Raw genomic sequence first — 15,823 nt, forward strand, 5'->3', positions numbered from 1 at the left:
ACATAGACAACTGTAAAGCTGATCATTTTATAGATTGCCATCATGATTGTAGAGCAATAGTATTTGACTGAATTCCACTGTGAATAAGTGGCATTTTATAAAATAAAAAAAGGGGGGAAACAAACAGCAAAGTAAACAAAGTAAACAATTGGCCACACCAATTTTCTGATTGGCGTGGCCGCTGACCGAACAGATAACGCACCAGGATTAATCCTGGCTCTTAGTCTGGTCTGGTCTGGAGCAGGCAAGCTGCACAGGATAAATCGCCATGGTAACTTATGTCCGGCTGCTTTTGTGAAACCGAGTGGAGGCTTAATTCAGCTAGGATATCTGGGAAAATCCCGGTTTTGTGAAACAGCCCTGTGGTGACCTGACCGGCGTCTACACAAGATAAATATCATGGCAACATTTGAGGACGGTAACTAATGAAACTACACATCCTCATGCTACTGTCTTCCTCATGATAGAGGCAAAGTGTTACCTTAAGATGATCTCTTGTGTTTCAGCATTTGAATCAGTCTTGTTTGTTCAGCTCAAAGCTGCAAAGCCTGCCCAGTGCTGCAAAGGGGTCCGACTCTTTAGTTGGAATTTATAAAGTCAGCTTTTCAAGACGTGAATAGCTCTGTATGTGCCTGTGTCCTACAACCCCAGATAGCGTCTAGGAGACGAGCGAACGCAGCAAATAGTCTTCTGCGAAAAATGAAGACAGGATGTAGCAAAAATAAATGAGCCGAATAAAGTGATGTGGGTTAAGTGTCACACCAAACACCTTCACACCTCAAACTGGAGTAAATTCAGAACAAAAAAAGAAATTGAGATCACTAAACCAAACAAATGCTTCATCTGAATAAAAAGTAGCAATCAATAAGTTCTTCCCTACACAGGAGCACAGAAAAAAAACAAAAAAAACACACCCTGCTTCTCAATGGATGTTAGCTGAGGAGGGTACCTTGGTTTAGCAACATGTGCTGCAGCAGCAGCCACCAGTTCCACTGGATGTCAGTCTTTGACTATTTTGAAAACATGATTATGCTTCCATTTTTGACCTGGTTGTGCTTGTAGGATTGCTGTCGGCTACTGGCAGCAGGTTTTCTTCATGCAACCAGTTTCCACGTTACAGCGAAAGAAAAGCCTCAACAACACACCATGTTGCCGTCACCACAGGTCAGGAGGGGAATGGATTCATCAGAGTGATATGAGCTGCTTGATTTCTGCCACACATTTTACACACAGCCAAAAAATATCAGTTTTGATCTAAAAATGACCTTTTATTACTTTTTCTAAAGCTTTTTTTTGTTTGTTTTTTTCTTTTTTAACGCCATTACCGCCGATACGTCTGTGTTTCTTGGGTTGCTTCTTACTTTTTCTTGAGTAGAGTTTTTAAATACTCTACACACTTCTGCTTTTGTCCATTAAAAATATCAGCTATCTTGACAAGATGATTTGTTGGATAAAAGTAGTAACAAACTTAACAAAAAACCCAAAATAAATGAATGAATACATGTTTAATCTTGACTCAACTTCTCTGGTAATATCATTACGTATTATATTACTTAGTACTTATCATACTTATCTGGTGTATTGCATGTTTAGATATTGTGTCACCCTAGCGATTTGACAATTAAGTCCTCTTGATTCAACAAGTGTCAGTGGTAACGGATTTATAACACATCTTCTTTTAACTGTGTGGTGATAAAAATATTATATTTTATCTTAAAAATGTAAAACCCTTTATTTTTTTCCCACAAATCCAATGTTTACAAACAAAGGACAACACCCTGCAGTTGTGTTTTAGCTATAAAATAATAATAATTTGAAAATGCATATGTTGTATACAAATGTACAAGTTCTCTTGGAAATCACCATGCCTGCTTTATCTATATACAAAAATAAAGGGTTATTCCATGTCACAGGCCACCAGACATAAGTAACATTAAAGACGTTAGACTCTAAATATGCAAACAAAGTATGAAAATCATCATGCTTTTTTCCCTTAGCAAAAATGTTGGCAGCCACATAATTTGCATTTTAGAAATAAGTGGTAAGAGTCTGACATCTCGAGAATCGTGTGTTTACAACACTGTGGTTTGTTTGCATGCGGACGATTCAAGACTCCTGTGGTAAACACGGTCAGGCTGACTCTTGCCTCAGCTTGGTTTTGCTGCTCACGTTTCGGATTGTGGACATCAGAAGCTCTCTGAACTTGTCTCCCATGAGAAAGTAGAAGACCGGGTTAATGACGCTGTGCAAAAACGCCAGCGGTCGGGTCAAGACGTACATGGCTTTGATGTAATCCAGGGAAGAACTGTCAACATGGGCCCAAAGCTGCTGAGATGCGATTCTGACGTTTCTAAGAACGTGGTACGGGGTGTAGAGGATGAGGAACATGACCGTGGCCGAAGCGACAACTCTGAGAGGCCTCTTGTAGGACGTCCTGTGCTGTACGGCTCGCTCCTGCATTTGGAGGAGGTGGGAGATTTGCCGGGAAAAGACACAAAGTGCGAGCAGAGGGAGAATGTAGCCGGTTACCGTTAACCCCAAGCTGTAGCTCAGTGGGTTAATATCTCCTTTAAGGCTGGCGAAATCCTCGCAGCTGCTCCAGTTCTTTTTCTGCAGGTCCTGCATAAGCAGGGCTATCAACGGACAGACTTCCACGTTTACAACCAGCCAGGTCAGGCCCGTGACGACCAGCGCCACTCTCGGCCTCAGCAGGCGGTGGTTTCGCATGGGGTACTTTATGAGCAGGAAGCGATCCATGCTGATCCAGACCATGAAGAGAATGGAGGAGTAAAGGTTGACGTGCAGGACGTAGCGGTTTATGACGCAAAGAGCTGGGACGGTGACGGCTTGCTCGTTTGCGTACAGGTAGGAGAGGTGTGGCAGAGTGCAGAGGAAGACGAGGTCAGAGATGGCCAGGCTGAAGACGTAAATGTTGCAGCTCTGCCACTCCTGCAAGCAAACTATGTAGCCGAGCACGACGATGAGGTTGAGGGGGAAGCCGACGCAAAACTCCAGTGCGTAGAGTGGCGACAAGTAGTACCTCTCCAGCACTTCGTTTAGGTGTGTGGAGTTCATCACCTGCCGCGGCAAAAGGGAAAAGAAACAATTGTGAGGAAGAATCAGACGGAAGAAAGGAAGCAAAAAGGGTAAGCGGTGATTAAAGGAAAATTTTGGGGCTACAAAAGGTCATTGAGGGTCACATAATTCTTGTTTAAACAAGCGTATTTTTTTTATGTGTGATGATCAGACTTACCATTGTGTGGCTCCTGCCGTTTCTGTCGGCGTGAACTGGAGTGAGACGAGGAGCCGGTGCCGCCACTATTTGTACACTGCAGAGAGTAAACAGAAAATACTGCCTTTCATACAGCGTGACAGGGCGTCTGACTACGAGGGCCATTAAGTTTATGGTGATGAACATATAAGAGATTGTGATTAGTTTGCAGTTAAAGCGTATAAAGATTCCACAAGCAAAGTTGCTGCTTTACATCTTTCCCGTATTTAACTAGAATGGTGTAGCTCTCTTGTCTGGTCTCCCATTGCAACTTCCACAGATCATCTGGTAAGGAACTGTAATTTATAGTACAGGATTACATAAATTGAACCAACAGTGACATGTTTGTGGAAATGTAATGTTATTCGCTTGACTACAGGCTTTCTATTTTACTTTGTTAAAGATAAAATATGAATTATTCTGATTTAAGTTCACAGAAACCCAACATGGTTATTTGGAAAAGTAATACGCAGAATCAAGTTACAGCAAGTATTAGATTTAAGTATGCGATCTTCAGATGCGAATATGTTCATCTACAGATAATCTTAATTTAATCCCCCACCAAACGGAACTTCTGTGTGAGTTAATCGCACTTCCCTCTGTGGCCGCCTTCACCGAGCTTCTAAAAGAGTTGCTGCTCAAACCTTTACTGATCTGCAAGTCTGATTTTATCTGACACCACGGCTAAGTTTATCAGCGCTCGCAGGTTTTCCTAAGTTGCGTTTCTTGAATAGTCCTCGACATCTTCAATACAGTAAATGCATTTCTTGTGCAAAGAGCAAAACACCACAGATAAACCTGCAAAAGTCAGTCTCTCTGAACGTGTCATTGCCTCAGAATGACAAGTCGGATAAGTGAAATTGATTTGTCATGTCAATGCAGCAGTGTAATGTAGAGGGATGTTCTGTGACTATGACTGATGTTTTGATGGTAGATTTTGTAAATTGTAACGGTGGAAGATCATCAGTGAAGAGACTGAACAAGATTCACTTTTACACTTTAACTGTAATTGGTTGACAGTCTGTGCCATTGTGATACAGAAAGAAAAAGACAAAACGAAACAGACAAAACAGAAGAAATGGAAACAGGACAATCTCCTTATGGAAGACTGTTCATGTAGTGCTGCAGAAATTACAGTGCAGTCTTCCTGTTCCTGTTTGGGTGGCAAACCATTGCCTGATGATATTGGAGTGACGGAAACTGACGGCAGCAGACCCCATTTTACTCTCCATTCTCGTCTTCCTTGATTAAGTGTGGCCTTTGACATGGTTTCTCACATTGTTCCCCTCTGTTAGTATCACTAGCACCCCAATAAACCTGGTTCAAATCATATTTCTAAGGCTGCACTCACTTCATCCAACTCAAGTTGTTCAGATGTCAACCTTCCACCGTCACCCCTGATGTTCCCCACGGCTCAATACTGGGAGCCCCTCTTCTTCATCATCACTTACATCCTCCCCCTTGTCATGATTCAGGTTTAAAGGAGGACCCAAGTGAATTTGCAAAACTGAACTCAACAGGCAACCAGTTCAGTTCAGACAGAGGGAGGGAAGTCAACGGAGAGAAGCAGCGTAACAGAACGATCTGGTGGAGTGTACCGAGCGGGAGGTGGATACACAGAGCAGGAAGCGAGCATGACAAAGGAACTAATTAGAGAAACTGACTGCAGCTGGGAAGGGAGTGAGTCAGGCTTGATGAGGTAAACAAGTAGCAGCTGGGGAAGAGGGAGTGAATGGCAGACTGTCTGAAACAAGAACGACACCAGAGGGAAGTCCAAACACTAACAAGATAAATTAAACACCTAAAGTAAGAATCTAAACTAACAGAAGGGACGAACAAGCTCATATGAACAGCGAAAAAATTCAAACTTGCTGAACTAATTGAGGGAATAAACTGGGATGAGGAGAAATAAGTAAAACAAAATTGATACAAGAAAAACAACAAAAGCAAGGAGTCCAAACAACCAGGGATGTGACACACCCTGGTAACATTTTCTAGTAAATTTAACATCAGTTTCCACTGTCTCGTGGATGACACCCAGCTCCTCATAATCCTAACTCCACTTTTGAACCCTAATTTCTTACCAAGTCCCTATCTGAACTAAAACCCTAGTTCACCTCAAAACTCTCTCAAACGGTAAATTGTCCTCACTGTCAACTTTTATAAAGCACATTTTGTGCCAAATTCTCTCACACCTGACAGCTCCTTTGGGGAACTGGCAAAAGTTTCCCCTCACATAACAAATGAAGTATGTAACTTTCATAAATGATATGTTTTTGACATATTTGTTAAATCTGCCATAATGCTGTGACGGCACGATGTGAGACAGATAATAGAAAAAAATCCATCTTTTCTTCCTTTTCTGTGTGGTAAATAGTGAGTCTGTTCCCTTCTTTAAATCCAAACTCAAAACTCATCTGTTCAGGTCAGAGCACTCTGAGATTACATTGTTCATTTTTACTCTGTGTCTTCTACTGTTAATCGGGTTTTCTGAAAAGCGCCTATAAATACAATGTATTTATATATAGGGGGATTTTACACACACACGCACACACACATATCCCTACACATGCATGTTTTGTCAGGTTATCTTTGTGGGGACTTTCCATTGATTTGCGCTCATTTCAACAGCCTAACCCTAACCCTACACATCACATACCTAACCTTAGCCAAAACTCAATTAATACCTTTCATGTTGCATGTCTGACTCAGTAACAACAGAACAGAAGTGAAAATATCAAGTAAAACTCAAACCCCTGACCCAAAAACAGCATTTCCCACTGGGGACCAGGCTTCGGTCTCCACAGTGAGCAGTGGGTCTCCACAATATAATATGGGTCAGGAAACTTTTCCCCACAAGGCATTAAGTACATGGTACACACACCCGCACAAAGCTGAATTTCTTGTAACTATGCAGTCAGATTTACAAACAAAATATGACTTCTATTGCAATCTTTTTGTAGCCGGAAATGTGAACGGTTAGACTTGATAATTTGTATATTCCACAAAAATAATCGAGCCAATATCAACGAGCAAACCAGATTATTACTTACAAAACTTAGCAGTCTTTTGTCCAGCATCCACACCTGAGTTAAAAAGTTTCAGCACAGACTGAAGCAGCGTCCGAAGTAGACAAAGTGTGAGTCAGACTGATTCTCTGAAATGTTTTCTCTGGTTCCTTCCTCTTTTATAGCGTGAAGTGATGTATTTCTCATTTAAAGGATGTGGTTTTCTACTTGGTCGTGTCGACCCATTCCAATCCACCACCAATTGCATCTTAATGGATCAAGGTAGCTTGAATCCAGTTTCATTGAAATGAGATGTCTAGTTCATGTGAATCTTCTCAAAATGAAGAAGATGGGTTTTGTTTCCAAGAGATGAAGATGATGGCTGAGTTCGGTAAGAGAGGGTAACCCGTAGCAACATGGGTTTAAAGGCCGCTCAGCATGGGAAAAGCCCAATTTAAAAAGATGTATAAAAAACAAGATTCCTTTTGTAAATATTCTGATTTACTTTAGTTTTTTGAGAGTCTAAAGAAACTTGAAACAAATAGGAATTGTTTGTTTATAACTTCTTTTTCTTACATTTGGAGAAACTATGGGAAATATTTCCATAATACAGTTCTTTATTCCAAATCAGTATTGACTGAGAATACAACCAAATTTGTTACAACATGTCTTAAGGACAAAGTCACCGCATTTATGTCAAGGACATTTTTTTTTCAGTCTCTTAGAAAATTAGTGGTCTGACATGGGGTGTGTGTGTGAGCAAGGCAACTTGCATGTCTGATTCAGTAACAACAGAACAGAAGTGAAAATATAAAGTAAGCAAGTAATGCAGAATTAAAAAGGAAAGAAAGCACAGTTGAAAATTTGGAAATGGGGCAAAACCCTGGTTGCAGAGTAATGAAAGCATGATGATGATGTCAAAGTTATCGTGATGAAACTGAATGAACTAAATGATGAAATTAAAAGTAAGCAGAATACAATGAAACAGAGCATAACAACAAGACCCTTCTCCCGGCTCTGATTGGTCATTTCTGACTGAGCTTTGTATTTCTTCAATATGTTTAGATCCAGTGAATTTGACATCACCCCATTATGCACACATCTTTTTTCATTGGATTGTCTTGTCTCAAGGAAACTATTTAATACGGATGGGGGTCTTTTGTAGTCACGATTGCGCTGACCTTGGGCAATGTCTGTGGTCATTTTCCAGCGCCGCAAACTGTAAAAACATAAGCCTTTATGGAGATGATTTTTACGTGTCGTGTGTCACACAAACTTTGTTTTTTCCAGGGTAATATGTAAAACAGTCTAAGATGTGGTAAGTACCAGATGAGTCATCAAATCTTTCTGCATGAAGCTGAGAATTTATTAAAATGACGGTAATGTTCACAACGAAAGGCTGATCAACATAAGATAAATATTGTACAGAAAACACCTACAGCATTGCTGGATTGTGTTATAAATATAATTAACTGACAGAGAGACAGATAGAGGGCTTTATTGGTCCCTTTAGGGAAATTGGTTTGCAGCGTTGTCAACTGGGACTTGCATGCAAAAATAGCAACATCGACACATACATGGTATTAACGGCAAAGAGGTTTGAACTTATGGTACATTTTTTTTTTTTTTTTACTGTTGACCAGTTTAATCACTTGGACTATGAAAGAAAAGCCTGTCCCGTTTCTTGAGAATAGAAGAAGGTCCTACATCCAACAGGAAGGAAGCAGCTCAGACAACGATGTCGGGGTGTTTGCCTCGCCTGCTAGAACCTTGTTTGCTTTCCTCATAACTCTGTCCATAACCATGAAACCATAATACCAATCTGTAAACGGTTCCAGAGTTTTTGTTTGTCTTTTCTGTTTTGTAAAATACAACACTTTCACATTTCTTAATTTGATTCAGAAACCACTCAAAAGCACAGACGTCTGCTGGTTAAGAGCACCAAGCCACTAAAAATTATCACACAATAAAGGAGGGACATATTTACCTGCTGACATGGTCAGTTTTTTGTTGTCAGGGTATTAAAATAATATATTTTAATGAAACTGAAAGAAAACAGTGCACAGGCTACTAATAATCTGAAATGCTAATCAAGAGCTCTGTTACTATTAAAGCAGTACTACTGAAACAGATGAGTGGCTAAATCTAGTTTCTCTTTATGCTGATGAGTTTCACAAGAAAATACATTATTTTTGTTAATGACTAGCTCTGTGGATATTCAAAGAAACCGTCAGTGAAAGAAAAACTTCATAAGAAGGCAAAGAGCTGATTAATGGCAGGAGTTAAGAAAGCTGACATGTTTCCTTTGAATCCAAATAAAATAAAGAACTTGAAGTTTAAGAGGACTTATAGTGTGATCGTAAATAAGTAATTTTCTTAATTTCATCCAGTGTCTTTACAAATCTTGCATTTCAGTTTACTGTATTTTAATTAAAAGTTCAGGTCCAATCCAGTTGTACGGATGCCACATTTAATGAGCAGTTGAAATTTGTTGAATGAGTCAATTGGCGAAGAGCAGGTTTGTCATAATATCTCTGTCTGTTTTTGTCACATTCCTTCGTTGTTTGACTTTTGGTTTTCGTTCATGTTTGTGTTCAGAACTTCTCTGATAACCCTTCCGTGGTTGTTTCTTTACAGGAGAGGACAACTCAGAGCACAGACAGTCCAGTCAGGATTTTGTGGACTCTGGCTGAAATAGCATCACTGTTGCACAATGTGTCCAACTCCAGGCATGAAGCAGTTTCTGAGCTGGAGCGCTCCTTTCCTCGACAAGCTGCTGCATCCTAAACGCACAAAGGAGCTTCACCGTAGATCCTTCCTCTCACCAGCTGTTCGACTCTATAACTGTCACTGATCCCAACAGACTCAACCAGAGTTTACATTCCAGTTGGTATCTGCACAGTTTGAATCACTTTAAATAACATTTCTCCTGTTCTTTTTGCAGTTTTTATTTTTCATCATTGTAAAGAGTCTGTCTTTTCAATGCATCAATGTGCATTGTCCTTCACATCGCTGAGATCATTCTGTTATTTCTGGTGGTATTTTATTTTATTATCTTGACCTCACAGTACACAGTATGTTAGTATTGTATTCAATTTGTTTTTAATATAACTTTAATACTTTTTGTATCTTTGTGTGAAACCTCTGTGACTCAATGCTGTTGGTACACCTGAATTTCACCACTGCAGGACTTTGGAGCATATTTCTCTTTCTCTTTCTATTCTTCTTGGTATTGCTCAACAGGCCTTCTCGTTAATTCTTCAGTTCTGTTTTTTGTATTTTGTTATTATTATTTGTATATCCTTTTAGATTATTTCTCAGGCGTTTTCCTTTTTTGTGCTAGATTCTTTCGGTCTCTGTTCAGCTTTTTTTAATTTTCCGTCCTTCCTTCAGTCTGTTTGCCCTATCTGCCAGCTGCACCCTGTTATGAGTAACCAACCACCTGCATGTTGTCAGTTATGGCACTTCTCAGTATTTCAGCTCCTGGATGTTCATTGTCAATGAATCCTCCTGATTCTCTACCTGTTCTTCACGCCTCACTTCCTTTGCGGCTTGGTTGCAAAGTATCCTCGTTTTTGTCAATAAAATCTCACCATTGATGCCCCCAAAATCTTCTGTCTGTATTTTGGTCCTGTGTTAAACGTCATCTTGACAGCCTTACCTGGGTTTTTTTGTCTGAAACATATTTTTGTGCTTTACAGATAGTCTTGATTGATCTGCTTGCTTATCAGAAACTTTGTGCATTAATGTATACATATGCATGCATGGAAGAACTACCAAAAAGCTCCAAACTGGTAGCTTTTTTTGAAAGTACAAGAATTTTGATTCCATAACTTTTACATTCTGAGCACCACATAGTATTTATAAAATGATGCAACCACACTTTACTTGCATTGCTAATCAGTTTTGCCAAAACATTTGTGCTTGTTGTATGGTGAGTGTTAAAAGGTGTGGACTATAATTCATTCCACCATTGTTGTTACTTTTAAATCTGTCTCCAAAACGGTTTTCCTGAGGTTGCATAACACATTGTGATCCTAACCCTGTTGATTTGGATACTGAGCTTTGAGTATATTTTGGCAACAAGGCCAACAATGTCTATTAGCCCTTAGAAAGCACATGATCTGCTGCTGAGAGACATGTGAGACAAAGTCTTGCGAGAGACAAAAGGACGAGGGATCTGGGATTGTTAGCAGTTTGTTTGGTTACTAAGGGATCAGGAATAATCTTTTATCGTCCTTGGGCATGCATAGTGAGGAGATTTGTGCCAATGAAGGTCAGCTTTGGGGCGAGTCTATTTTAATGTTGAATTTTGATAGCTGTTATTTCTTTAGTTCACAAACAATATGTCAGTCTCTGGCTTTTTAATTACATTCTTTTCAGAATGTTATGAGTTGTGTTAAGGAAATAACTGGATGAATCAGATAATGCTAAATAAAACGCCCCACTTGTTTATGTCTGATAATTACTTGAAATTATGAAATCATATTTTCATTTAAAATTTATTTAAAGCAAGAGCGCTCTCTGGTGGCAAATTGAAAACACTGCAAACAAAAAAAATAGGATAAAAAAATTTTGAATTCATGGGGTGTTTGCCACTACCACTAATGTCAAAAGCAAGAGTAACCACAGTAAATAAATGATTATGCAAACATTAACTTACTTCTGTTCTTCTGCATGTGTATAAATATCACTGTGTTACATAACTGGTGCCTTGGCAACAAGATCCACGCAATGTCTATGGTGCAATAGAAAGTCTTATGGACAAAACAGAAAATAAGCGATTTATGCAATCCTGTATGCAGATCCTAACGCATGTCCATCTTTCTGTAGAGCTGTGTGACTCAATTACTATCCAGCAGAGGGCAGTGTGGTCAAAGCCAGCTGCAATCACAAGTGACAACTGAAAAAACCAAAAATCGTCTGGTATCTTATTTTAATGTAAATGGACAAAGGATGAGAAAAGCCTTTGTCTAACTACGGAAAAGCTCTAAAATTCAAAATAATTTGCTTAAGCTACCAAAAGAAAAAAGGTTTTGCAAGTGTGTCACACAGATTTAGATTGTCTTTTAAGTCGAGTCAAATTAGTGATTTCAAGGCACTGGATAAGACAGTCAGGTTCAATTTGAGAAAATCTTATCAACTATATGGTCAGATTGCCATGCAGACCATGGAAACGAACAATGTCGGCCTTAGGAAATGTTTGAGGGCTTCCTTGCATGTACAGTCTAAAGTCATGCCACTTTATTTCAAAGAGATCAGAATCATGGGGCTCAAAAAAAAAGAAAAAAAAAAAAACGGACCTGAAACTGGCGTATGTCATTTTTCACACAAAGGTTGTGATCTATAAAAAAAAACACGAACAAAGTCTGACACACAAGTACGCTCAGATTGGAAACAACTGGCAAGGCAGATGGAGAGGTGGAGAATTGAAGCAGTTCTGCATCATGATTCCTCTCACACATTTCATTTTACCCCATAGTCAAACTTTAATCAAAGACTGACTTTATCATATGCTTTCAGAACAGCAGTGTTATCAATGCTTCATCTGGTGAGCCATAACTCACCAGAGGCCTGTAAGCCAAAATAAATCCCAAACACACACATGAATTAGTATTGACGTCCATTCATTTTGGTAACTGCATCTGTGTGCCTAAACCTTAGCTAAAGCCTCATTCAAACCATACCTCTAAACCCAAAGACCCTATACAAGGGATTCTCTGGGGTTTGGTCCCCATAAGACCTAGTGGTCTTCAGAAGGTTAGTAAATATGTCAGAAATGGTCCTAAACAAGTACAAGCGCACACACACATGTGCAAACTTTTCTCACCATCACATTCCTCATCGTCAGGGTAACGTGTTCCACAGAGTAACATAAAATGACTGAAAACTATTTACTTTTTAAAAGTAACTTTCCTAGCACTGTTTATCCGACTCATAGTTTGCAACATTCTTTATTCAGGAGGCCTCAGGCTGCTCTTTTAAACTCATCCTGATGTTCACTCCCGCCTAAAAAGTCACAAGCGCACCAAACTAAAAGCACAAAGAAAAATGTAACTTGTTGTTAGCTGTCAGAGACACTTATTATTCACTGAATATCACATCTACACTCGGCTTAAAATGAGATGTGATCATATTAAATTCCTACAATTTTTTAACAAGCTATATTAAACACATACAGAAACGAAAACAAACTATGTGTGCTGTTATACGGCGTCTTAGCTTTTTCGCATGATTTAATCATTTTCAACAACTGGAGGGCGGAAGCACAAAACAGCAGAATGAGGACTGCAAGCCAATAAGAAGCCTGATAGCATATTCTAATAATAAGAACAAAAAATGAAGCTACTGCAAATTAAGTTGACAATATATCTGCTCATTTTCATAAAGAGGGGGGAAAAGAAAAAAAAAGAAAACCACTTATGACTTAAAGGAAACCAAAGATAATTTTTATTTGTTATATGACCTGACAGCCATATATGGGTAGTCCTTGTATTTTCCCTTTAAATACTCTGTACAGTGCCTCATACGCTGGTTCGCTGTGAGCAACAGAGAGTCCCATTAGCCCCTGTAACTTACACTGATGTCCTAGTTCTGGAAGGTGACACACTTAGGGCTTTATCACCACAATTCTGTGCTAATTATCTGCGCTTGACAGTGAGTTAATTGCATCGGTGTGTGATCTAGTCTGTGGCTTTAGAGTGCTTTTATGTCCATCAAAACCACAACTGTGGCTCAGAGATTAAGAGATTGGATTGTTTTACTACAAAACAGTACAGTTCTTTTGTCGACTAAATCTGTAGCCGCATCAGGTTTCCTTCCTATCTCTATTTGTCCTCCTGTTGTAGATTTACACTCCTTAAGCATTTAGCGTCTCGTTTAGCTCCTATGGTTCATGATCATTCCAACATTCTTTCATGACCCTTTTCAGCTTTATCTTCATGTTTTTTTTTGTTGTTTTTTTCAGTAACAGAGCAGAGAAAAATGTTCTCATAGACTTGAGTTTATCAGTTTTTCAATATCCAGGAATTTGTGAGCAAAACTTAAACAGCTCTCGGATAAAGGTGAGACTGAGGGCTTTATCTGATCCCGTTCCCTACCGGGGTCAAAATAAACACGCACCCACCCCCAAATTGTCAATATTTTTGCACTTTCACATTCTGCACCACAGATATTTTGTTTTCAGAAGTCAAAAATAGTTGTGGGTCGAGTCTGTGGTTGCCCAAGTAGGGGTTAGTTGAATTATGGCAATGGAAACTATTAACAATGGCATCTTTTTTTACTGCAACTCTTAAAAGAGATTTAAACTGCGGTCTAAAGCTTATAAAATTAAACAATATCATGTCTTGCTGGGTGAAGTTTATTGGCTTGGCATGAATATTTATACCTTCAAGAGCAATAGGGAATAAAAATAGATCTTTGCTGTTGCTGTTTTGCTCACAGTTAAAAACTATTGGAGATTTCTGAGCAATGTTCAGTCGGAGAAACAGTTGAGGAGACGGTATTTGTTGCTGAAACTCCTCAGCTGTTAGGAAAACACCATTGCTTACATAACACACCATATTTAAACATAACCTCGTGGTAGACAGCATACGTCTTATTTGTGTGACAAGCTTCTCCAAAACGTCTTGACCAACAGGATGTTGATTCCTCTGGCAGTGACAACACAGACAGAACAGGTTTTGCAACTGAGGGAGAAACAAAATTCCAAAACTGATTTAAGGACATCTTAAAAAATACATATTAGAGTCTTTTTAGGCTATGTATTCTTTATCCATGTAAAGAATGCTTAAGACTAAAATTTAATATTGAGGCAAATGATTGTACCTTTTGATGTAGAAACTTTGCAACATTTATTCTTTTCTTGTAGTTATGCATCTAAATTTTGGAAGTATCCTCATAATTGGTTACTGACTAATAATTTAAATGTTCATTTGTTTATTTTATTTAATTATTTATCAATTTTATTTATTTATTTATTTTTATTTATTTATTTATTTGATGTATTTTTTCTTTTGTGTGTGTGTGTGTGTGTGTGTGTGTGTGTGTGTGTGTGTGTGTGTGTGTGTAGTGGATTTCTTTATCTGGGATCCGTACCACAAACTCCCAAGGTGGTATGACAATAAAAAAATCCTTGAATCCTTGAAAAACAAATACCTGGAATCTCAGCAAATCCCAAAGTTAAAACACAAGGTACAGAACCAGAGCTCCCAAAGGACTCAATTGTTGTCTGCAGTAAAAGACTACAAAAATAAAGTCGGAGAGCTTCAAACCGCTTTAAAAAACCTCCAGAGTGACTCAAACCTGCAGGCTGAGAAGATTGAGGTAGAAAAAAGGCAAATGATGTCTGAAATCACAGCATACAAAGTGAAGGTTGAAAAGCATCAAAGTGAAGTGAAGAAACTTGAGTTTGAGGTGTCCCGAAAGATTGACGAAATCGGCATGAAGAATAATGAGATTTTGATAGAAAAAGACAAGTACAAACTTCTTGAGGCCAAGGTAAAAGCTCTGGAAAAGCAGTTGAAAGAGGCGGAGAAGGAAAATAAAATTCCTGAGAAGAAACTTCCAAAAACTCCAATGGAGGAAACCACAGATAAAACTAAGCAAGAGTTTAAACCATGGATCGATTTATCTTCAGGCATATCAGCTGTGTAAAAACAGCAAAACATTAAAAGAACATCATTAAAGGAAAGTCTGATGAAAAAAGAACACCAGGTCAGTAAACTTGTGGAGCAGCAGGCTGAGACCTCACAACAACAGAGAGAGGCTCTGGATGTCAAAAAAGGTTTTGCCCACACAGAATCTGTTTGGACAAACCTGAAGTCAGAAAATAGATCCTTAAATAATCAATTAAAGCTTCTAATCAAAAACAGGGACAGGCATCTAAATGACTTAAAAGAAGTCACCGACCAAATGTACACAATTGTACAACAGTGAGAAGTTGGAACACGAGAACTTGAAGGAATCCTTAAGAGCAAAGAGGCAAAGGTAGAAGATGACACTGATTTGAAAGGATCTGAAGATGGAAGCAAAGTTGAAACAGAAACCATCGAACAACAAGTCAGAGTTCAACCACCGATCCAGGAAAAAAACCAGCTACCCAAAAGAAAGTCAAGATGTAAGTGAAGAATTCTGCGTGAAGGTAAATTGGAGCCAGGGTTTAAAGAAGAAACGCTCACAACACAACCAAAATTAAAACAGCTGAAGCCAACTCCCCCTGGCAAAAGGAAACCTGGAAAGCCACCTTTTACACCGGCAGGAAGGAAGGTTTTTCCCATGGAAACTGAGGAGAAAAATTAGCGGTCAACCTGGAGGGAGTGCACAGTAGATGGGAATGATAAAGTTCCCTCATTAGGGTTATTGCAGTATCGAAAGGATGGCAGCTGAAGGTGGGGACCTTTGTGATCTGATCCCGAGCTACAGGGGCTCACTGTATGACCAGCATCAGAGTCTGGTCCTCATTCCCGGCAGTAACTCGGGCTCGTTTCCAGTGAGAGTTGGACTCCGCCAAGGCTGCTCTTTGTCACTAATTCTATTCAATATT

At 39.1% G+C, this 15,823-nt stretch overlaps 1 protein-coding gene and 1 long non-coding RNA gene across 3 annotated transcripts; one reads left to right on the forward strand and one right to left on the reverse strand.

Annotated features, from left to right (window-relative positions):
* Positions 1-1,486: 1,486 nt before the first annotated feature.
* Positions 1,487-6,415, reverse strand: LOC106911820 (succinate receptor 1-like). Of its 2 annotated transcripts, none has more exons than XM_014978640.2 (3): positions 6,325-6,415; positions 3,254-3,329; positions 1,487-3,078 (listed from the first exon to the last, which is right to left on the reverse strand). In XM_014978640.2, the coding sequence occupies exons 2-3, from the start codon at positions 3,254-3,256 to the stop codon at positions 2,131-2,133; spliced, it is 951 nt and encodes a 316-aa protein (XP_014834126.2). In that variant the 5' UTR covers positions 3,257-3,329; positions 6,325-6,415; the 3' UTR covers positions 1,487-2,130. The 2 variants fall into 2 exon arrangements, with proteins under 2 accessions (XP_014834126.2, XP_014834124.2); XM_014978638.2 differs by lacking the exon at positions 6,325-6,415 and adding an exon at positions 4,623-4,713.
* On the forward strand, positions 3,017-9,889 carry LOC148155865 (uncharacterized). Its single transcript, XR_015765121.1, has 2 exons — positions 3,017-3,146; positions 8,917-9,889. It is a non-coding gene; the product is annotated as an uncharacterized LOC148155865 (long non-coding RNA).
* Positions 9,890-15,823: the final 5,934 nt, after the last annotated feature.

The sequence above is a fragment of the Poecilia mexicana genome, unplaced genomic scaffold (assembly GCF_051168715.1).
Source record: "Poecilia mexicana isolate PSO_F unplaced genomic scaffold, ASM5116871v1 scaffold_13, whole genome shotgun sequence".
Classification (NCBI taxonomy): Eukaryota; Metazoa; Chordata; class Actinopteri; order Cyprinodontiformes; family Poeciliidae; genus Poecilia; species Poecilia mexicana.